Source organism: Manis pentadactyla, chromosome 2 (assembly GCF_030020395.1).
Source record: "Manis pentadactyla isolate mManPen7 chromosome 2, mManPen7.hap1, whole genome shotgun sequence".
Lineage (NCBI taxonomy): Eukaryota > Metazoa > Chordata > Mammalia > Pholidota > Manidae > Manis > Manis pentadactyla.
The window spans coordinates 14,548,812-14,573,088 of NC_080020.1; the positions used below are offsets into that span (position 1 = coordinate 14,548,812).

General features: G+C 44.6%; 1 protein-coding gene across 1 annotated transcript in view; it reads left to right on the plus strand.

Annotated features, from left to right (window-relative positions):
* The first annotated feature begins 219 nt into the window (after positions 1-219).
* The window catches only part of FGF9 (fibroblast growth factor 9), a 31,670-nt gene continuing 7,612 nt past the window's right edge, over positions 220-24,277 (plus strand). Inside the window, exons 1-2 of the mRNA XM_036925504.2 lie at positions 220-502; positions 9,007-9,110. Of these exons, the coding sequence (XP_036781399.1) occupies positions 226-502; positions 9,007-9,110 (381 nt within the window). The 5' untranslated portion in view covers positions 220-225. The remainder of the gene's footprint in view (positions 503-9,006; positions 9,111-24,277) is intronic.

A 24,277-nucleotide genomic window follows, 5' to 3' on the forward strand; every position in this document is an offset into this window, starting at 1 on the left:
TGAGTATAAAGTGGTTTCTTAGACTATCAGTGGTTTGACCTTGAACCTGTGCCAGTGAAACAGATTACTTTTATTTATGCATTTAATGGATTGAAGAAAGGAACCTTTTTTTCCTCTCTCTGCAACTGCGGTAAGGGAGGGGAGCTGGATATACCTCGCCTAATATCTTCTGGGTTGACACCGTCATTATTGTTTATTCCTGTGCTCCAAAAGCCGAGTCCTCTGATGGCTCCCTTAGGTGAAGTTGGGAACTATTTCGGTGTGCAGGATGCGGTTCCGTTTGGGAATGTGCCTGTGTTGCCGGTGGACAGTCCGGTTTTGTTAAGTGACCACTTGGGTCAGTCTGAAGCAGGGGGGCTTCCCAGGGGACCCGCAGTCACGGACTTGGATCACTTAAAGGGGATTCTCAGGCGGAGGCAGCTTTACTGCAGGACTGGATTTCACTTAGAAATCTTCCCCAATGGTACTATCCAGGGAACCAGGAAAGACCACAGCCGATTTGGTAGGTATACCATTAACCCTTTAGTCTCCATGCGATGACATGTTCTGGATTATAACTACCAAGAAGGTAGTGACCGGGCGGGGGATGCGGGAAGGGGTGTCTCCCTCTCTCTGTCTCTGTCTTTGTTTTGCTAGCTTAAAAAAAAAAGCCTCCGGAATTGCAGATCTGCCATGGTCACTGATGCAAGTCTACATTGAAAGGCTTTTTTTTTTTTTTTAAAGGAGGGCATGATTTTAAAATGTAACCTAAGTCTCTAGTTCTTTTTCGTTAAATACACGGGAAGGTCGGGTCTAGGAAGTTTCTTTTGAATGAGTTGATTCCACGAGTTTAGAGCTTTAATCATTAACTACTGAGAACTTAATGCATTTTCCTGAAGGCAGGGGTTATCATCCTGTGCCCAAATGAAATTTTTGCCCCTTCCCTTTTTTTTCTAATTAGTATACTGCTTGAATTGTAAATTAAGCGTATTTTTTATTCTCACTATGAGGGTCTGAAGACCCAGTAGGCAAAGGTTGCTGACTGTTCTGTTGGGAGGAGGGCTAAAATCGTGTCTTAGACCCTGGAGCAGCACAGGGAGAGGCGCAGGGGGAAAATGAGTTGGAAGGGGCTAAACGCTCACCAGGGGCGTTTGTCCTTCCAGTGAAGAAGTTATTACCTATGCTTTGTACAATTCCATAGTGTGCAGCTGTGTGGGTCTCCTGGGTGGCTCTCTGAGTGTGTCCGCGCGTGCAAAAACTGCAAGCTGATTTTAAAGGGCATTCCGAGGATTTCATTTCCCGAGGAGGGTATTTGTGACTCAGCATTGAGGGCTGCAGACCCGAGGGTTGGTGACTGTCCACTTTAATGGCCGCACACACGTGCCTGCGGGGCCACCCAGAGTCCAACCGCACTAAGTCAGAGAGCACAGTGCTGATAGGGGAAATGGGGAGGACTCTTGGGGTTTTCCTGATTTACCTAAAAGAAAAAAAAAAAGCACCCGTCTGGGCAACCAGACTTTTGGAAGGAGTTAACTTCTGAATGAACCCACCTGACAACACTTAAACTAGGTCGTAAAAAATAAAGTCCCGTGGTGATTTTTCTTTCTCATGCTTTAATGCCAGATGTTGAACACGATTTAAAACTATCTGTTTAGGTTTGTGGGGCTGTAGATGATGCCAGAAGGTGAGGAGGATTCAGGCGTGGGACAGGGATGGTCCCACACACACGAGCCCCAGGAATTTATCTTTGCTCACCGTCGAGCCTAAGCCCCAAACTGAACGTTTCTGGCTGTTTCCCCTTTATGCTTAAAAAAAAAAAAAAGCTGTAGCTTTGCAGTTATTCCGTTGAAATACAACCTACCATCCCCAGCCCCGCAGAGGTAAACGCAGCTCTGATTGTTGCAGAGAGAAGACTAAACTTTACCAAAAGTGCTGCTATATCTGGCCGCTTTAAGGGCTGCTACAGTGCCTAGCGTTTGTACCAGAAAAACAGGCAGTGGGCGGCCGTGGATGGCCGAACCCGGACGACAGCGATCACCCGTTGGGAGTCTGGGCCGCGCCGCTACAGGGCGAGCGGCGTGGGCGGGCGGCCTAGGTGCGCCCCGGCGGCCGGACCCGTGGTCCTCCCGCGCTCCCCGCCGGCAGGTGCCGGCTTGGCAGCCCGGGCCCCGCGGCGCACTTGGCGGCTACCCTGCCAGCTCCGCGCGGTCCTAAATGCGCTCGACTTCAAGCTCCCTCTTCACACCGCTCGGGTGAGCCCTACGGTGCTGCGGGGACTCCATGAGTCCGGGGGCGACAGGCAGGGGCTGACACACTTTTGGCTGCGTTTAGGGAATCAGCTTTTTTTTGCCCAAGTTTAGTCCCCTCGCTTTCTCTTTGTGTGGGTTTGTGGGTGCAGCGGGGCTGACAGCCGCCGCCCCAAGCAGCGCGGTCGCTTGCGGTGTGGGAACCGCTGGAGGCGTGAGCCGGCGGGAGAGTTGGTGGCAGGGACAGAGAACAGGCTGGAGGTCGAACATCTGACCTCCGCTGCCCAATCTCCAATCCTTCTCCCCCTTTCTGAAGAGCGCGTGTTCTGGGTTTCGGAGAGTCGATGGGCTCGGCTGCGCCGGGGGAGGTGGGTCGGGGGCCCTGGCCGGGCAAGGCCGGAGTCACGGCGGAAAGGGTGGGGGGACAAAGGGCTGAGGAGGCGGGCCTAGGGAGAGGCGTGCTATTGTTAACCAATTTCCCGAGCGAAGCTCGCGGCCCTCGGGCCAGCTTGCCCGTGCCCCGGCCTGTCGGCCCGGGGGACCCCGGGTGAGCACCGGGGCGCAGTGCGGGCACACTGCTGCAGGGCCTCGGCCAGGGCGGGTTTCATTGTGTGAATTAGCCGAGCCCTGCCCTTGAGAGAGCGCTCGGCTCTCCCGGTGCAGCAAGCTGGGGCCCGGCGTGGAGAGACCGTGGGATATTCCGGCTGGGGATCCTCCACGCCCTCCACCCTCCTACCCCTGCCTCCGGCTTACCCCCTCCTGCAATGTAGTCACCTTTAGGGTAGGACGTTTGCTACACAAAATCGAGTCATTAGACATCCAGTAACTCTGTCACCGTGGAGAGCGAGGGTGCAAGGGTGGGTTGGTGGGGGCCACGCGGAGGCGGGAACACGAGAGGCCCGTTCTAGGGTCATCAGACTATTGATAAAACGGCCGAGAGGCCAAAAATAAAAAAAACTAAACTTCCCCTCCCCCCACTCCCAATCCTGGAGGCTGGAAAAAGGTGTCGCCAAGGAGGTGGCATCTCTACCCCTTAGACTACTTGGCAATGTTGGATGGGTAGGTAGGGGCAATGTTGGGTGGGAGGAGAGGGGAGCCCCGGCTCGGGGTGATGGTGGAGGGCGCCGCGCCGCAAGCTTGAGGGTCGGCCGGGAGCCGGCCGCGGGGGGAAGGGCGGGCCTAGCTCGCTGCTGTGCCACTCACCCTCGTTTGGATGGAGCTGAGTGGGTGGCTGTGCGCAGTGGGGGTGGGGAAGGAGGGTTATTTAAGTCTTTCATCCGGTTGCAGTGAGAAGCGGCCCCCGGGGTGACAGCAGTGGCGCAGTCTCCCGCTGTTGCCGCTGCGGCAGGTCCCAATATTAGCAACCTCTGCAGCGCTGCGCGCGTGCCGGGAGCCTCCTACCCTTGCTTCCCCAGCCCCGCCCGGAGGGAAGTCTCGGCGGCGCTAGGACCCGGCGGCGCGCGCGGAGGAGGAGGAGAGAGCGAGCTCCGCGAGGGGACCCAGGGGCTGCGGCAGCCTGTCACACCTGGCGCTCCCGCGCCCCGTCGCCGCTCACCTTCCGCCCTCCTCCCCGCTAGCTGAAGTTCCCCCTCTCCACCTTGGCTCCCCTCTGGGGACTTCATCTTCACCCGCAGTTTCCCTTCCGATTTCCTAGAAAAAGAGCAGCTGTGGGTAGGGGGTGGGTGGGTTTACACCTTGATTAAAATAGAAGGTGCGTATTCCACGTGAAATGAGCGGCGGAAGAAACAGTGCTGGAAAAATTATTTTTGCCACCCCCATGCAGCCGCAGGTGACTGCAGCTAGCTGGCAAGCCTGGCGGTGACACAGCAGCAGCAGTGCAGGGTACTGGGGGCGGGGAATCTTACTGTGGTCCCAGCAGGAGCTGCGGCGATGACAACTTCGGTGGGACCTTGAGGGAGCCCTTTGCTTTTTCCTTTGGGGGCGGTGGTGTGGAGATCAGGTTAGCATGGAGGAAAGGAACTGGGAATTGTATCTCTGGTTGATGATAGACTGGGGGAGCGAGGGGTTTCGTTATATATATATATATATATATATATATATATTCTTTAAAACACTTGCTAGATGGAGGCAAATAAACAGAAAATAACTGAAGAATTGGTAGTGTGGAATAATAAAAAACTGAGTGTTAGGCCTGATCCATTATTTAGCTTGGCAAAAGGAAGAGTAAGTGAGTGGACCCCTGGGCTGGGTGGAAGATGGCCTGCTTCCCGCCGCTGCCCCTTTTGGCCTGGAGCAGAGGCTCTGAAAGGCCAGACTCTCGTCAGGACCCTAGATGCGTGCTGCACCTGGGGCTGCCCATTCAAGGGGTCAGGTATTAGGCAGAAGTGGTACTAGAGGCGAAAAATATGATAAACTGTGTGAATTTTTTATTTTAAAAACGAGGTGAAAAAAAACTTAACTTCCAGGGTTTTGCACTTAAAAAAATTCTGTTTCATGTATCTGACATTACAATATATCGCATCACTAAAGGAAAGACTGCCTATTTAAGGAGCTATTTTCAGTATTGGTTCAGATTCTTGAAAAATTAATGGGGTTCTAATTGTCATTCCGTTAGTCATTTCCTAAGTGGGCTCTGAGATTTGCTCAAGTTGCTGCACACGGGGACCTTCTCAGATGCAGGCTCTGTGGTGATTGATTTGACAGCCCTGGTGTGGGATTCTCTGGGGGAGCAGGGAGCTGAGAAGGGAGGGGGGTTAATCTATCTTGGAAAGCCTCATGTCCTGCCTCTCTGCTCAGTCTGCATACATTCTTTCCTCTGAAGAATGCAGCTCTGTTAAATGTTGGGGGCTTTTAGGTTAGGGGGTTGTTTAACATGGGCCAGGATGGCACAGATTCTGCCTGCCCTCCCACTTCTCATTGCTGTCCTTGGTATGGTCTTGGAGGAGAGGCCCAGCACAGAGGGGCTCTCAGGAGCTGGGCCAGCTTTGGGGTAATGGTCCATTTGAATGGAGCTCTGTGGCTGACCACTAATTCCTAGTGACTGTGCAGCAAGGATGAGAGTCCGGTGTGGTCGTTTTCCTGAAGCAGTCCCAGGAATTGACCCAGCCTCTTGTGGACCAGGGACAACCTAGGACCCCATCAGACCTCCTTGGGCCCAGTGAACACATCCTCATGGAAAACTGTTGGCTGCTGTGAAAGGGAATAGCCAAATGCCACTAGTCACTGACCCTTTACTTCCTATGTCACTCCTTCACTACCCAATGCTGTGGTGCTTGGGAACTGAGGATGTCTAGGCTGTGTTTGTTCAAGAGGAGAGACAGGCCACCAGGTACGCGCATGAGCACAGCTCTAGTTTGGGCACAGTCCCACCCTCCCTCCCTCCCTCCTTCACACCTTCCCTTGGTTCTTTCCTCTCTTCCTTGTTATTTCCTTCATTCCGTTCCTTTCCTGTTGACCATTAAACACTTAAATGATTCTACACAGAAGACTGCTTCTGGGCTTTTAGTGATCCAGAGACTCCTCTTTGCTGCACATTCATGTAAATGGATACCATGGGGAGTGGGCTGTACGCAAATGAATTTGGTTGGAAGCACGTGCTTGGCACTGGCTCAGGCCCAGAGGGTAGTGAGCTGACCCAGTGGAGATTATAGAGTTCACTGTGGACAAGGTGGTACCAGGAATGATGAGGATTCCAATCAGGGAGGGTTTCCAGGTCTTTCTGACCTTAACAACACTGGCGCTCTCTGAATGAGGGTGAAAGTGAAAAGCTATATGCACATAAACAATTTGGATAAATAGGGTACATACACAGGCTGTAACTCAAACATTCAGGGATTCTCCTTGTCCTTGGGTCACTCTTACCTCATTTGTGAGGTGACCTCATAAAAAGCTGGGCTGTTTTTTTGAGCCTCTACTTTTCAAGGAGCTGGTTTGAGGTGATGAAATCTATTCCTCCTGGGGTCTCAAGTAGGTAAGTCCTTCCTATGTGGCGCCCGTTTTGCTCCTGTCCAAAGCCTGAGTGAGTCACTCGTTGGGCTCCGACGGTAGCCTGAAAGTCTCCCTCTCACTGCATTCACCACATCGTTATTATACTAACCTGGTTATGTGTCCTTCCTCCCACTAGATGGGAAGCTCTTTAGGGGAACGGGGCCTGGGCTATATGGTACTCAACTTTATGTACTTAACACATGGCAGAGTGTTTCCTGAGAATAGTCACTCAGTAACAGTTTGTTTATTGAATAAGTCAGTGAATGTGAATTATAGCTATCTTGTTGATGCCAGAAAAAAAACAAGATATTTATTTGAATACTTTCACTTCCAAAGTATATAATAATAATAATAATTACAGAATCTAAGTCCTTTAACAAGAAAAGCTATGTGCACATAAACAATTTGGATAAATAGTGTACATACACAGAAATGCCACCCTTCCAAATTCTGCATGATGAAAGAGCACATTCCCAGGGCTGACCTGTTTTTCATGACCTCTGCTACTTCTTGTGCTCCCCAGTGGGCCTGAGGAGTCTGGTCTAGGTAACATCTTCTAGTCACTAGCGAGGGAATAACTATATAAAAAAGGTACAGAAAAAATCATGGATACATGGAAAAAAGGTAAAACTAAAAATAAGATGTGTATCATCAATAGGGATATAGGCTTTGGAGTCTGATCGAATGGGGGAAAGTTATTTAACATCCTTAAACTGCAGTTTCCCCATTTGTAAACTGGAGATTAAAATATTGTAATGCCTCAGGTTATTCTGAGGATTAAATGGGAGGAGGCCTCCCATTTGGCACAGACTGAATGCTCAAGTGTCCCAGCTAGTGTGGTTGTCCTTGTCCTCAGGTTTTGTGACAGTCAAATGTTTTGTGAGATCACCTACATCCTGTTTTTTATTGGGCCTGATAGGCAATGGCGGCTGATATTTGTTATTAGTTCTCAGAGCTGCCTCTTGTTTAAGGAAAACAGATCATCAAACACCCTCATAGAAGATGTGTGTCTTTTAGTTTTATAATTAAAGCTTTTCCATTTAAATGGTGCATTAATTTGGTCAGGCCTCAAAGGGAGCAAAGTGTTTTTTATTTTTATTTTGATAATGAAAATCGGACATTAATGAAGTCCTTACATTAATTTCAGGATAACTGTGACCTACATTATAGTATGTTTATAGGTAGCTAAGAAGAGATTCATATGTATGTGACTCCTACTAGTAATAAAATGCCACAATGTTAATTATTTTTAATTACAGGAGTTAGAAACAATACAATGAAATAAAATGATTGTGTCAGTGAGGGAGTGTATCTCATATGAAAAGAATCTCATGGAAATATTGCCTTACTTCTCTATTTGCTTTGTGAGGTAGGGAAGGCCAGTAGCTTATCTTTGATTATGGAGTCACAAATGACCAGATCCAAAATGTAATTTGTAATTTCTCTTTATATTTTCCCATACCCTATTTCACATTCTACTAAGATAAATAGTTTTGCAGGTCCAGATATTCTGTAAACTGTAAGCACAAGATATTTGTTACATTTTGCACTTATAAAAGAATTAGGAATACTCCTTTATAAGAAGTATCTCCCCTTTTTTACATCACCTTGTAACTCTTTGCTTTATTAGATTTATGTAGCTCATGTCTTCTCTTGATTACTGCACAGTCTATTTTGTGAGAATTGCAAAATTGTTTAAAAATCCATGTAAGTGCTTTTTTATTAGTCACATGAGACTGACTATAGCACAATGTTATCCTTAGTTTTTCTGAACTCTTAAATGTAAGTAAATTTTTCAATATTTGAAGATATTTTTAAAAACAACTCAATATTTGGAATGCATTAACCAAGATCTGCACTGAGTGTAGCACTTTATAACAACACTGAGAAAATGGCTAAGCACAGGTAATATGAGCATTGTCCCAAATATACTGTTGGATAATCATCTTAAAACAGCAGTATAGTTAGAGAAATTGAAGCTGCTGTTGTGTGGCCATAAAATTCTGGATTATGCCTGCTTAGGTGTTGTTATTCTTAGTGACGTAAGCAAGGAGAAAGAAGGAAATAGAGAAAGATCATGATGTTGATTTGATTTTGGGATATAGTATTCCATGCCTATTTTAAATCAAGAGCATTTTTGGAACCAGTATTTTTTTCCCCCAGAATATTATGTTATCTTAATTGTTTAACTATCTCTTTAAGGCTTAGATAAGCACAGCAAATGTCAATACTTTGTTTAAGCAGAAAAGTGTAGGCTATTTAGTTTTAGGACGAGTGTAGGCTATTTTCGTTTTCCAGATGGAGTTCAAGAAGGTTATACAATAAACAGCCAGATATTTTTCATATATAAGCCAAGCAAGTCTTTGGTTAGTGGTACCTACTCTTATTTGGAGGGCCATAAGACATAAAACCTAAATTTAATGTGTTCTGGTCGATGCCCGTACACATAAACTTAATTTCACAGTTATACAGTGGAAGTAAGTTGTTTTTCTTTTAAATTATATTCCTTTAGGTTAATTGGAACATGTACCTTGGTTTATCTGTCCTCTCACTGCTTAGCATATCTATGTAACTAGTGGCTTTTTAATATTTAAAGTGTTTGTGATGTGTCATGTTGATCGGCATTTTGGTATTACTGTTGTGAGATAGAATTTAGTTGAAAAATCAATTCTTTTAGGCTTTGGTTTTAAGAGAAGATACTTCTTTAATGAACGTAAGGTTATCCAAGTTGGGAGCTGGGCTCAGCGTCCTCTCAAAAACTCCTAGGGATGCTGAGACGACGGAAATGCTCTGTGCACTGACCTGTCTTTGCCATCTGCTGTTTGTCTCCTAGGCATTCTGGAATTTATCAGTATAGCAGTGGGCCTGGTCAGCATTCGAGGCGTGGACAGTGGACTCTACCTCGGGATGAATGAGAAGGGAGAGCTGTATGGATCAGTAAGTACTGGGAGAGACTTTGCCAATGTTTATGCCTCATGCCTCATTCGATCTGCATTTGCTCTAGATTATAAATAGCCAGGAAAACTGAGTCTGTTTGGAAGGAGAGTGTAAGTTTTTACCTTTTTGAGGAAAACCATTTTGTTTGTATTAATAGTTATCAGCCCTGGATCTTCACTAGACCAAAGTCTCCACGGAAATGCTTTATATGCCAAACCATTTTCATTATCAAGTAAATAAAAAATTTGCAAGTGTGAAAAACCCCATCTTCTTGTATTGAATGGGAGTTATTTTTGAAATGAATTGAAATGATCTCCCAGGCTTTGCTGAGCATTGTAATTAAAGCTAGAAATAGACCGTGCAGTGAGTATAAACCCTTTCTTTGAGCTACATACGATTTTCGTTATGTAGAGAGAGGGGAGATGGAAATTATTGTCAGTATTCTTGTATGTGAATAGCAATATAAAAATATTACAATTATTTGCAAGTATTATGAGTTTTTTTTTTCCCTCTCACTTCCTGTCTCCATTGGGATGTAAGCTCCTTGGGGGAGGTAGTGAAGAAGTATTTGTTATAGCCTGCCAGGTGCCAGGCACTGTCCTAGGTGCTTGGGGACAGCAATGAATGAGACAAGATTTCTGCTTCTGCTTTGAGAGGAGGGGACTGACTTTACATCTTCTTTCACTGATGCTAGCACAGTTTCTAAAACACAATGCATGGGATACAGTAGGAACTTAATATATTTTTAGTAAATGTGTGACTATGAATAATAGATAATTAGTTACTATCTATGAATTTGAGTTGTCAACAAAAAACTTGTAAAGAAATCAATCTTTTTCACTGTGGTTGTTGATGGTCAAATGAGAATTTAATCCATATTATCTGCAATGTGAAAACTTTGATTAGATCTACAAACAATTAAAAATTAAAACATCCAGAGTGGGAGAAGTTCTGGAGTCCTCTGTTGACAGAAATGAAGGGCATTTTCATATAGCATAGGTAGAAATTTTTTCTAGTTCTATTCCTTTGCTTCCCATATACTGCTAAGTATAGATATATGTGTACACACACACACACACAGAGGGCTGGAAGTAGTATCAAATTTTTTACTCAAAAACTCCAGATGACACTAAATTATGACCTATGTACTTTGGATATAGCACACATAATTTTTAACAGCACAAGGTTGTTTTCCTGCCTTGGCAAAACTTAAATTCTAGATAGATTGGCTGTGTTAGATATTTAAGTCTTTTTTAAAAATGTACTTCTTAGAATAAATTATTTTAAAATACATTTTTAAGTGTAGGGTTCAGTTTAGCTTTGTAAACACAAGGTAAAGGTATTTTCTTCCCAGACGTATCTCTTTCAACAATTTTAAGTACAAACACACAAGCTATGAAATTTTTAAAATATAAAGTGACATTGTTCTTTTTTCACCCTCTCGATTATTTTCACTTTTAGGCTTATAATATGGATTTAATTAAGTCAGTCACAGTTAAATCAATAAAACGCTTTTTGAGTGTGGGGCACAACCTGACTTTTAGTGGGTGGAAGGCATTATGGTTTATCATAAGTTTACCAAACTTTTTTGATCACATATCACCACCAGAAAATATTTATGGAGTATGGATTTCAACGATGCATATTAAAATTTATATATATCTAATAAAAAACAATATATATATAATAAAAAATAATATATATATATATATAAAATACCATTCATATGTGTTATTATATTTTATAAACACGGATTAAGGCAGAACCTTTTTTAAAGGCTGTGGTGATGAGCAAACAGGCGTGTCCGGCGCCGCCACGGGACCCCCTTGCCTCGCCCTCGGGGCGCCCTCCCTCTGGGGAGATGACTGTTCTTTCTGAGGAAGTTGCAGCATGACGCCTTGGGGGTCTCCTCTGCGCTCAGCATGGGGACCTCTGCCTCTGTAGACCCTTGCCAGGGTTCTTCCCCTGACGTCCTTGCTCCTGGCCCCTCCTGCCTTGGGGACCCCAGGCTGGGGTGCGCCCTGGGGATGGGGCCAGGGCTCCGGGAGAGCTCCATGCAGACTCCCTGTGGACCTGGGACAGCACCCCCCGAAACTGTGGACAGGTGGCAGAAAGTTGGGAGACCCCTCATTTTGGCATGTTTTCTGGGAAGTCAAACTGTGTTTTCTGTGAGTCCCAAGTGCCTTCTTTAGGGCTTTTCAAGCATATAGTGTGTGGCAGGAGTCGACTTCTTGCCTCCCCTGCCACGCGGCCACAGAGCCACATGGCGAGCTGACAGCCCCAGTCCACGAATCCCAGCGAGGCACCGGGAGAATCTGGGGGAAGGCAAAACGACTCTTCTTCCTTCCGTGCTTGAGAAATGCACACCTTCCTTGACACGGGATGGTCTTGTCAGGCTCGGAGACTGCTTGGGGTCTCCGAGAAGGCTTCCCTGTGCTGTGGTTTCCTTTGTGGAAAAATATCTTAAGCAGCTTCTCTGTGTCGAGCATCTCCATCTCCACTCCGTTCTCCACACTGGCAGGAGGATTACCTTTTAAAACCCAGACATGAGTGTCACTTCTCTGCTCCGACCCCTTCAAATACTAGCCTTTAAAGGGGAATGCCTGCTTTTTTTTTTTTTAGCATAGTATTCAGTACTTCTCACAGCCCACTTGGCCTGGATCTGCTTTGCCAGCATCATCTCCTGCCCTCTTCTCCTTGTAATTTGATTCCATCTCCTTACTGTTCTCCAAACACATCCTGCATCTAATGTGTACGTGTGGTCAGGTCAGCCCCTCTGTTTCCATGCTTTGCTCCTCCCTTCTCTACCTCATGGAGGAGCATTTCTTTCTTTAAGATTCAGTGAAAGTATTGCCTCTTTACCACACTGCTAACTTGAGCCCTGGTTATTTTGGATAGCATTTCTTGTGTTCCTCTGGGCCCCAGTGATACTTTGTGTATATTTCCATTAGCATACAAGTAACAGTATGATTTATAGAGTAGTTAATTGTGTTTCTGCATTCCTTAGTGTATCAACAAGGGCGTGGGCTGCATATTTCTTTTTAATGTTGCCTAACACGTAGCAATGGCCCTTGCACATGGTAGGTGCTCAATAAATGCTTGCTGGATTGAAATGAATTAAATAAACATTGTGATTTGTTTTTATGCTCCATTAAACATAGAGGTGTGGGCCTCACTGTATCTCCTCTGGGAGGTCAGTGTGTACTTAGCGCTCTAGCGGAAGGAAGATGCCCTGTCTTCCTTACTGTGCTGGATTACCAGGCTGAATTGGACTGGGATGTGTTGTCCCTGGTGTGTTCAGACCAAGCAGGATGGGACTGAGGTTGGAGAAGTAGTGCAGTAGCAAGAGCATGGAAATAGGAGCCAGGACACTTGTGCCCTTTCTGTCTCTGCCACTAGTGGAGCTCCAGGCCCTCATTCTCCTCATCTGTAAAGTGAAGAGCTTGACTTAGATGTCTGGATTGTTTCTTTCCCCTCTAGGTCTCAGAACTGATGGTTTGGATTTTTTAGGCTTCACTCCTGAGTCCTGTCTGCCTAACCCGTGATGTTCTCTGTGCACACAAAATGTTTATGCAGTGAGATCTTTTTTGCCTCTTATGTATAGAGCTGGGAAGAAAGCCCCCCGGCCAGCCAGATTTTTGTCCCTTTGGTGTGTACCTAAATGCAGGTCAGGGGAAGTGCAAGGGAGAGATCCCATCTCCTCTGGGGCCAGGAATCACCTTTCCTACTGGGTTTGTGGTTATCATCCCTGGCGTGGCAATGGGCATGAGAGCGACCAAAAGATAAGAAGCAGCCAGTGATTCGTTATTAAATACACTAACAATTGTAGCCTGAAGAATTTAACCTGTATAAGGTTATGTAAAGCTCAGTAACTAAAATGGAGAAGTTTTGTTTTGAAACATTGGGGAAACCTTGAAAAGACCGATCTCATTATGAAAGAAGGCAGATAGGAGATTTGGGGAAATAGTCACTTTATAAAGTAAATGAATGTGTAAATGTAGCAAAAATAGATTTAAAATGCATGTTGGAATTAATTTTACCTTTTCATCTGTTTAGTTCTTTTGTTTCTAAGCTTACTTGGGAGAAGATCTAAAAGGTCAGAGGTGAATGGGGTAACTCTTCTTCAGAAAAATATGAAGGACTCTGATATCCTATTGGGAAGTGGAAATAGGAAAAGCCATGTTCCTGATGTGTCTATGGTATGATTTAAGGAAAACCTGAATAATTCTAACTCTGGGGTGGAGTTTGATTATCATGTTCATGTATTAGTTCATTCATGCATCTATTCCTTCCTTTGCTCATTCATTCACAAACATTTATACCTACTGTTTGCTCAGCACTGTGTTAAGTGCATAACAATATAACAAATATCTCCAAATCTGGTTTGAGAAATGTACTTATGAATAAAGTTCAGTGCAATGTGAAATGCATTGTATTAGAGGAATGCACACATGCCTTCGGGGTTCAGAGGAGTGTTTATAAATAACTGCTTGGGGAAATTGGGTGGTAACATTTAAACTGGGTCTTGAGGGATCAATAGGGGTCTCAGAAAAGGAAGGGCAGACAAGTTAAGGCACATAAGCTTTCAAACGTACAGCACACTCACACACACGGAAGTACATAGTTGGCTAGAGGATTAAAATATTAGAGTATTAGTTTACATTTGCCACTTTTGTTCTTATCAAAGAGAAGACAAGTTAGGTTCAGATAGTTACTCTTAGGGACCTCATCTAAATTATCTGAGTATTATCAGGATACCTTAAAGTGTCAAGAATAATTGACTATAATAGATCTCTCTTTAAAAAAGCGTGCCATGAAAAAATTAATCTCCTTCAAGAAGCTTGTATTTAATGAAAGATATTTGACCTTTGCATTAAAAAAGGTAGCCCAACCACTGAGGCCGTACTGATGTAGGAAAGGAGATCGTGGAATCTGTAAGAGTGATGGAAAAACGTGACACATGGGTTTCTGGTTTGTATCCCTTTTATAGCATTTACTTTATTCCTTCCGGAATTTTAATTCCTGTTGGTCTTTCCCACTGATTAACTTCTTAGGGGTCAGAGTGTCTATGTTTATAAACTTTCTGTTTCCTAGAGGCCCATCAGTGCATGTTTTGCGCAGGTGGCAATATGGTGACTGTTTGCTGACCCAGCCCCTCAGCCTACCACAACCCACTTCCATGCAGAGCCTTGAGTACTGGGTGTCAGGCATGATAGCACTGCCCAGCATGTAGCTGCTGTCAGCCTACAGCACCCTGGGTGCCACAGGAGGTATGTCATTAACTGTTAACCTGAAAGTGACTGAGGTTCGGTGACTTGCTCAAAGGCCCGGAGCTCACAGGCCAGAGTGAGGACTCCAACTGAGTTCTTGCAGCTCTTAGACTGACTCTCTGGTGTCTGACCATCATCCTGACAGGTCTGCTTGTCAACCAGCTGTTTACTGGGGAGACTGGATCATCATGTTTCCAGAAACACAGCTGGGCCCTGGGTTATGTGAATCCATGTAATAAATAACCAAGGTGGGATGAATTATAACTGTGGTTCCTTTGCACGTAAACAAAGCACATTCATTGGGGCAGTTGTCTCTACTGGCTAGAGGTATGTGAGCCAAAGAAGATCCTTGAATAATTTTCATGGAGTTGGCAGAGGTGGGCAAGACCCTCTGGCTCCACCTCTCCCAGAATGAAGGAACGTTCTTTAGCATTTAAGTCAACCTCTTTAAGACAAACAGTAGTCTCTCTCAGATCTTTAGAACCTGATACAGATTTAAGTTACTTTTATTATGTTTTTTGAATATGTACAAGTATAAGCTCTTTAAATCTCTTTGGCGACTCCGATTCCAAACATGTTTATATTAAAATTCACAGTAAACTGTAAGACCAATAAGATCCAAATTGGCATGGTGGTTTTAATGTATGGAGGCATTTGCTGATGGAGACTAAGGTGCTGCCGCACTGCCATGTGGCCTGACAGGTGGGACCCTCCCTGCTCGGTTTGATCTCAGCACACCCATTCCTGTTCCTCGGAGCACCTCAGGAAGACAGCATTCCCCCAGTGTCTTCCTATTTGAATCACTGTTCTTCACTGATGTTCCAGGCATGCCTTTTTCTTTTCCTGTTAGCCCCGATGGCAAGTAGCAATGAAAGTAGTGCTTAGCAATGAAAGGAATTTTAAATACAGATATATTCCTGGGTGGCAGTGCATGCTTATAGCTGGGTCCAGAATAGCCTTAAAATGATTCCTTTAGTTCTTCCTGAAATGAAAAGATAAGGTGAAGAAGTTCTGGTAGAAAACGTGTACCCCGCCAGATCAGGTCCTGCGTCTTCTAGGGATCTGTGGACACCAGCTTTGAAAACATCCTAGTAGGTATGAAGTCCTCGGGAGGAGGGTCAGAGGTGCACTGGGGAGGCAGGTGTACCCCAGAAGTTTATCGGAGGCCTTCTTGTCCCTGGTAGGCATCCTGCAAGGGCAATTGTGAGCAACTTTTGAGCAAGCAGAATGAACGTATGTGTCTGTGGAACAAGATATCATACCAAAGAGCAAGGCTCCACTCGACTTAGTAGTATGTCATTGTGGTGTGTCATTTCAGATCACTTTGATGATAGACGTTTGGGCATGTACTGTACATAGACTCTCCAAAGAATGTAATTCATATACAGGAAATGAAAGGGTGATTTTGTTCAGTAATCTACTTGAGAGCAAGCATGGTCTGGAAATGGACGGTTTGGGTAACAGAGTGTTGCCTAATATTGTGTCTGTACATTGCCGATTTTCAAAGGGTCAAGTAGTAATTCTTTGTTGATAGAGAGGGCAGCACTTCAGAAGGGCATCTTCTAGTATATTATTTGATTTAGCTCATACAATGTCCTTGTTTTAGAGATGAGGAGAGTGAGAGTTAGCTTAGTGGCTTACTCAAGATCACATAGATAGTAAGTGACAGATTATGATTTGAAAGAGGATGAATCAGTAAATCTTGTCTGCTACGTAGGCGTAAGAGTGGCCATCCATTTTTGTGAACAAAAAATATTTTTTTACCAGAATTAACCTAATATTAGAGTGAGATGTTAGTGTTTCCTTCAGAGATATGATTTGGGAACAATTTTTCCTTTCTAGTAGCCCAGTTTCTATTGAGTAGCTCATTTGTTTCCTTAGCATCTATATTCTGGCCATTAGTTAGTGGAGAATCATCTTTTTAAAAATTTCTGCTTATTTATTTCAGTTAAGCTTATGTTGCTTATCAGAGTAGCTACATCTACCAATTGTCTGAGGCGTGTTTAAAACATCCGAAGTTACTGATGACCAAAGTCACAGGATGCAGGTCTGAAGACTTTTCAGGCTTCGGGAAGGAGGAACTAATAGCTTCATGACTGCTCTCCTCCCTTCTGGGACTAGAAGTGCCAGGAGGACGGGGCCAGGTGACACGCCTTCAGGAGCCGTCTTTCTGCCGGCTCAGAAGTCTGCACCATCTTCCCAGGACAGGGGCAGCTTCTACACATGATCCCAGCTCTTCTCTCTTCACACCCTTGGTTTTCCTTGGGGTCCCTGCTGCACACTGCGTTCCCTGAAGTCTCCGTGCCTCAGTCCCTGCCAGAGAAGCCTGATGAGGAAAACTTGAGAGAGTGGTGAGTCAGGCACTTAATGAAACTGTTTTTTGGGGTGGAAGGTCAATGAGCACCTAGTCCTGCAGCGTCCCTACTAGAATTCCATTTCATAAAGGGCTAGCCCCATGAAGGCCGGGTCACTTTTGTCTCTCACTGAACTGCCAGTACGTAAAAAAAAACATGTCTTGCATGCATCTGGCACTAAATAAATATTGAACATGTGAATGAATGTGTTGTCAGTGGGATCTCAAAGCACCGATTTTTTTTTCTGTGGTAAGAAAACCAGGCAGATGCTGGCGTATAAGCATCTAACTGATGAACAGGTCTTGGAGGTTTGAGGAGTTGACGGACAGACCGCAGTGGTTACTGATCATTTTGAGTACAAGGCTCCCTTCTGATAAACATGTCAGGGAGCTCCATGTGATAGTGGCCTTGTGGCTTTTGATTTAAGTGACACATCTTGACAAAACTCCTGTGAATTCATTAACATTTGAAAATGAATTTGTCCAAGAGCAGTTCATGCGTACTTTTGAGAGGAGTGGCCCATCTGTGCGACAGTATTTCATTTGCATAGTTTGCTGACAGGGCTGACTCCTGGTGTCCTGGTCACACGGGACATCCCATTAATTTGTAAGCAGCAGGGTGTGAGGACAATTCAGAAATATCCTTAGGGACAAGACTGGTCAAGCTCACTAAGGCTCACTGCCTCCAGCCCCTGGCTGATCCCACTCCTTACCACTTGCTGCCCTCTTGGGCTCCTGGGGTCCGCCTGCCCCCACCCTGTTCTTCTTCTCACCTCTCACCTCCTTTTTCAGAACAGATGTTGATCACACAGAACCCTGAATAGCTCCTCATCCCGAGCCTGTTTCTTAGACGGGTTTGAGTTGCAGAGCTGCCTGCTGCCCTATCAAGCGGCTGGGTGTCTGAGCGCCTGAACTAATGCTGTTGGCAGCCCACTTGGTCTCAATCACTTACTCACTCAAACTCACACTCACCTCTTGCCTACTTTCACAGTCAACAAACATTACCCACATCACCTGGGCTCATGCATACCGGCTGCGTTGGTAGGTGCAGGAAATGCTGTTGATCTGCCTTATTTGATGATGGTTTCTGAGTTTGCTTACTTGCTAAAACTTGCTTGTAACCTGAAAATCTCTACTCATGGCACTGTTGCAGGGTCATTTGCAGACATGCGCAAAGAAGCAAAATGATTTGTCTCGTTGGCACGTGTTGGCTGGGGTCCAATGAGGAGGCACTCTGCCGTTGTATCAGCTGATACTGTGAAAGGTTGTCCTTTTCGGGATCTACTTAGTGCCATGTGTTTCACATTTTTGTGTTTTCTGCTGGTTGTTTTACTGTTTAAAATGCCCCCAAGCACAGTGCGGTGCGGAAGTGCTGTCTAGTGTTTGTAAGTGCAGGAAGGTTGTAATGTGTGTTGTGGAGAAAATATGTGAGATAGATAAGCTTTGTGCAGGCATGAGTCATGGTGCTGTCAGCTGTGAGTTCACTGTCCACGAGTCAATATTAAACAGAAACACGTACAAAAATGGTACAATTTGAGGCTCGCAGGAAACCTACCCTGTGTTCCCTCAGGAGCAATGGTTCAGTATTCCCTAGTTCAGTGTCCCTTGTGGCTTTATAGAACAAAACTACCTCGAACGAGAGTGGACTGTGCATGCAAATGCAGATGGTACTCCTCCTGCCGGTGATCTTAAGAACTGATTCAAGAAGAACTTGCAACTTTGCTGGGGGAGTCAGATATAAAGCCAATAATTATGATTTGGTATGATAAATGTTGTATGGAATTATATACAAAAAGAGCTTGTGGGAAGGAGCTCAACTCTAGGGGTAGAAGAGACTCTCAGGATTATTCACAGAAGCGATGGAGAAAAACAGTCAGGGTTCTCGGGAGAGAAAGAAGCTGCTGTGAAGGCATCTTTGCTCGGGGTTGGAAACGTGGTGGCTGCTGGATGTATCCTGATTCTGTTATCTTTACTTCCAACCCTCTGCTCACTCTGCCTCTGCCTATCCCAGTGCCTGCCAGAGGCTATACGGAGGACATTTGGATGGTCCTCCCCTGTCATTGTCATTAGCCATTCAGGGGATGGTGCTGCTCTGTGTCCTGGCCTGGGAGGTGCCCTTGAGCCTCCCGAAGAAAGCTGCCCCACCAGAGCCAAGCTGCCCCTGGGGCAGCTGCAGCCCTGGCCCGGCTACCACATCCCTCCTGTGTCCCCCATGGCAGAGACTAACCTGGACTTGTGCAAAGACATCACGTGTCAGTCTTTTGACACGGTGCATCTCAGTAGTATCCTGACAGGTGGCCGAGAAGAAATGTGTGCGTTCCTGATACCCCTGCGGCAGAGGGCTTCCCCCAGGGATTAAAAGGCTGTGGCGTTAAGTGGGAGAGGACGTGCACAGAGCTGTCTTCCTTAGTCCTGTCTATAAATGCTTGAAATCCTACCCAAGTTGATCTCCTTTCTTAATCTTTGTGTTTGTTTGCTTTTTTGCTGGTGGTATAATTCTTCATTGAACTCTCCACTGTGATTTGCTTTTCCTTTGAAATGAAGTGCCCAAAGCTCAGTGTAGTGTTAAAGCTCAAGGGCAGACTTGCCGGAGGTCATGCCAAAGATACCCCCTCCTAGTGGAGCACAGTGTGAGGGGTGCTGTAGCTGGGCTGGTCTTTGCCTGTTCAGCTGCCATGTTGCCCTGCACGTTCTCCATTCTCAGCTCTAGATCTTTCTGTTCCCCTGGCCCCTTGCTTCCCTCCTTCTTCCTTCCTTTCATCCTCTCATCCATCCGTCCACCTGTCCATCCCTCCACTTTCCATATGAAGTGCTGTGTTTCAGATAGTTTCCTCTTGGTTGTGTTTAGTTGGCTTGTATTCATCTTCCTTTCTCCTTCAAGTTGATTTTTCAGTTTGCTACATTTTGATGAAGTATTCAAGCCTATTCTTGTGTTCTGAATGATTGAACCTGGAGACGAAGCATGGAGTAGTGGAAACACAGGGCTGGAATCCCAGCTCTGCTGCTCACTAGCTGTGTGACCCTGGGCAGTCTGCTCAAGCTTGCTGAGCTGTAACTAAGAACCAGGTCTAACAAGGGCCACATCATAGCTCTGCTATGAGCATTAGAGGAGAGGATGCCCGTAGCACAGCCAGCACAGGGCTTGACTCACAGTGGCTGCTTAGTACTGGCCCCTTAGCATTCTTCGGATTATATTCTTCATGGGTGAGTGAGCCGATGATGGATGTGCTGTCTGGGTGCAACCTCTGATGCTCCTTACCAGATGGGAGGCGCCTACAAATTGTATTTCCTGAAAGCTTGAATATTGAAATAAGGATTTATGATATTATCTATGAAAATAGTTTCCTTCAGATCAAAATATGGCATCCCTCAAATTAAGCTTTCAAATGTTAACCATAGCTTTATTTATCAAAATCAATTTTGTGTACTTTATTCTCACATGCAGCTCATTATTATTTTATCCACTTAAAGAAATGTCTTTTTTGGGGGACTTAATTTACTTGTGATTATTATCATTATTATTTCTTAATGTTCACATATTAGTGAACTCACTGGGCTGTCACAGCACCCAAACATCAACCATCAGAATTGGTATTTTGGGGCTAAGGCACTGTTTTAAAATAGGCTCATGTCGGCATATGGATATGGAATCTTGGAGGAATGGAATTATTAGCCGATGGCGTCAGCCCATGAGCATTGGAAGCGGGCTGTTAGAATCTAGACCGGAGGGGCCCCGGAAGAATTAGACCCAGTCACCGAAGTGTTGCAGAGGGGAGGCGCGGCCGCATGGCTCCCTGCCTGAGCACAGGTCCGGTTTGCCTCCCACACGTTGTGGAGTACGAGGAAGAGGTTGGGTCCAGGCAAATCTGGGCCAGCATCACAGCTGCAGGTAGGCAGTGCAGACCCGAGGATGGAGACAGGGAAGGAGGGAGGATGCAGAGACGGTTCACCCCCCCTTGTGATTTCACTGGGGATCTCTTCTGTGCATGGTGGGTGCAGAGGGCCAAGAGGACTGGCTGGGGTGTTTGAGAAACGCCGGAGCTCTGGTCTGGTTTCTCTTCCGGTTGCATTTTACTTGCCTCGTGAGCACGTCCCGCATCCCCCTGGGTGGGAGCACTCCACGGCTCTGCTAACTTTGTAGTTTTTTTTAACAGGATTGGATTTTGCTTCCAAATAAGCTCTCTCAGGACAGCTCCTGATATAGGGCTTGTTGGCCAGGCACACATGCATTAATGAGGCATGTTTATGGAGGCCAGCGCTGGGGAGAGGACTTGGCACCCCTGGTGCCAAGCTGATGTCTTCTTCCCTGGCCTTTTTTCTTCCTTGAAGGAGCAGCCTCTCTCCCTCTGCTGCTGCCGGAAGCATTAGCTCCGGCTGCGTTTCTGCGCGCCGCCCCCGCCCCTCTGCCCATCGGCGTTCTTGGCGTTTTCCAAATCCCCTGCGGTTCGTTGTAACATTTCCTGTTCAGTGTGTCCTTCCAGTGTCACTGTGGACCACTCTGTTTCCTAAGCCTGGGTCCCTCGAATCTGAGACCCAGAGAGACCGTAAAAGTTTCTAAGTGCAGTGCGCGCATTTTACAGAGAAGAACACCAAGGCCCCGCGCCGTCCCTCGCCCTGCCCAGTGACCGGCCGGGGTTCGCGCTTGGGGAGGTTGGCATTCCCTTTTCTGAGAAGGTCTGTGGCTCTTTCAGTGTTTCGAAAATGGTCTTTGGGCTTATTCTCTCATTGTATTTGTTAATCTTTTGGTTTCTCCGATTTTATTTTGAGAAACCAGGTCTTGAGGTTAACCTGCTTTGTCTATCAGAGAAAAGAGAAAATCTTAGGTTTTCCTTTTCAACTCTACCCCCTACAGTAGTGTATCAGTGACTATCACGGGGGCAGAGTAGTTGGATTTATTTGAATTCAAACTTGAGAAGTTCAATATTCACATTAAGCAATATTTTTGCTTGTGCCAATGTCTTTTGGATCTTTTATTTCCTTAATTTCACTGCTCAGCTTTTAGCTTTCCCCCTTCCTTCCACTGTCTGTCTCTCTGATTCTTCGAGGCCATTGTACTCTGTTTTTACATAGGGCGATATTTAGCGTGAAGGCTTCTCAGCTCCTGCATATCTTCGGTGTGCCTTTTAAGAGGTCACTGAATGACATGCTACTCTTATCAGATAATCGTCTTTGATAAGAAATGTTACATGTGATTTCTTTTTAACTTAGGTGTTCTAAGATCCCAAAAGAAATTTCATGAATTTTCCTTGCAGGGTTCTTTGTGGAAGAATTAAATGTGTGTTGTCTGCACATTGGCACAAGCAAAACTATTGCTTAATGTGAATATTGAACTTCTCAAGTTTGAATTCTGTAATACCCTGAGCAAGATTTTCTTTCCCCTGTGGGCCTACATCTCTGAAAATGCCTTGAATGTTTATGAGCTAATATGATTTGCTAAGCGAATGTCCATGTCTGTAGGCGGCTTCTAAGCAAGGCCCTTAAATTGTCTAGCCCGTCCTGTGGCACATTTGGCAGGTTCTGTCCTTGGCAGTGCAGCTCAAGGTTGGCGAGTGCATAGATGTCTGTCTGTGCCCCAGATTCACGCTGGGCCCTAAGTAAGCAGCTTCTGGAGACAAGATGTTTTCTGTTTGTTTGTTGTGTTTTGTTCAGCTTTTTGGTGGGAATGGAGTGGAGAGAATGTAAGAGCTCTTAATTTTCTATAAATTTTGATGAGGAAAAGTGAAAAATTGCCTCCCTACTTGCTTCATTTTGCTCACACTGAACAGACACAACTGATTCCCATTGTTCCCACCATTCCAGTGGGAGTTTTGATGGCCAGGATCATGGATATAAAAGCAAACCCATCTGGAATAGTGGGGATTTTAAAGAGGTTTTGAAAAATGGGGCTTAAGGTGAGTCATACTGAGGTAAGGCGGGGTGGGGGGTGTTGGAGCTTTAATGAAATAGGGTAGCACCCTCCTGCCTGCTCCCTCTGTTGCTTTCTGTTTGGGTTCTTCTCCCAGGAGAGAAGAGTTAAAAGAACTGGCTTCTTATTAATGGTCCTTTAGTCATTATATTTAATCACCCTGATCCTTGCAAGAACTCCCATTAAGACTTTACTGCTGGGTTATTAATGAGGAAGAGTACATCTGTATGAGTAATTGTGGCTAAAGGAGGTTTAAATACCATGACTGTCATAAGTGGTAGATAAGAGAACAAGTGATCACATCACATCATTAACTCATAAAATGTTTGGGAACTCCACCATCAAGTCAGTTTCTGTGGAGTCACCGACCTCGGATGTACACGGTGTGGTAGGTTCGTGCAAGTAGCTTAAGTGACCCACACTGAGTTGAATAAATGCAACTCTTTGGATAGAGGGGTGAAAGCTACATCAGATATACTTACATATATTTATAAATATGGAAATCATGTTTTAAAATAGCGACTTGATATAAGTCTGTATGTTTTCAACGAGGCCTGTTGAGTCTCAGATTTTGAAAAATTCTGATTTCAGTTTTTAAATGGTTATAGATACGAACTGGGCATAAGAATGCCCACGTGGATTACACATTTTCCAGTTGTCTAATATTTTAAATTAGTGTCTCTGTGAGTTTATGTCTTGTAACATTCCTAAACATTCTCTGGGGCATACTATAATTTTCACATTATTATCTCATACTTTAGTTTTAATAGGACTGGTAAAAGTATTGAAGTTTTAATTTCAGTTTTTCCCACTGCTCACGATTTGATGATATAAAATGCAAAGAGGTTTCCATAGTTGCTAACATTCCCCAGATTTTGTTCCGAAGCATGAGCTTTAGTAGAGTTTTGAATTAAATCCACATTCTCCACCCAAGCCTAGTGATATAATCCAACAGTTCAAAGATAGGTATGCCATAAACAGCTATAGTTAAATAATCAAAAAAAAAAAATTAAAACATGGAAATACAATAAAACAAGAATTGATCACTTTATAGTGGAATACTCTATAAACTGTCTGCATTGGAAACATGTGGTGAGTTTTAAAACATCTGAGTTCTATAATTCTAAAGTGTATAGTTTATTTGAAGGCAGAATTTTTTTTCTCTGCATATATGTATATATATGTATATAGACACACACACATATACATAAGAATACAGGTTAATATATTTTTGCTGTCCCAATTTGCATTCATTTACTTAAATTTAATTTAGAAAAATCAATTTGGAGTACAAATATATAACATAAACATATTCACCTTAGCAAAAGTTTATCACTAAGTACCAAAGTGTGATCATGAAGAGATTAATTCTGTTAATCTTGCTACTTTATCTCTTTAAAACAAGAAGTCACATGTTATTTTAATATAATATTCCAAATAAGAGGAAGAAATTATTTAAAAGCATATAGACTGTATAGAAATTTAAGTTCTTTAATTTTTCATGATAATTTAAATTTTTAGTGCACTTAAGCTTATCTGAGTGGCATTATACCAATTGTATAATAATTCCAGGAGCTGAAATGTACCACTAGATTTGCAATGTAATAAATGCACAATCTCATTTAACTTGTGAACTGAA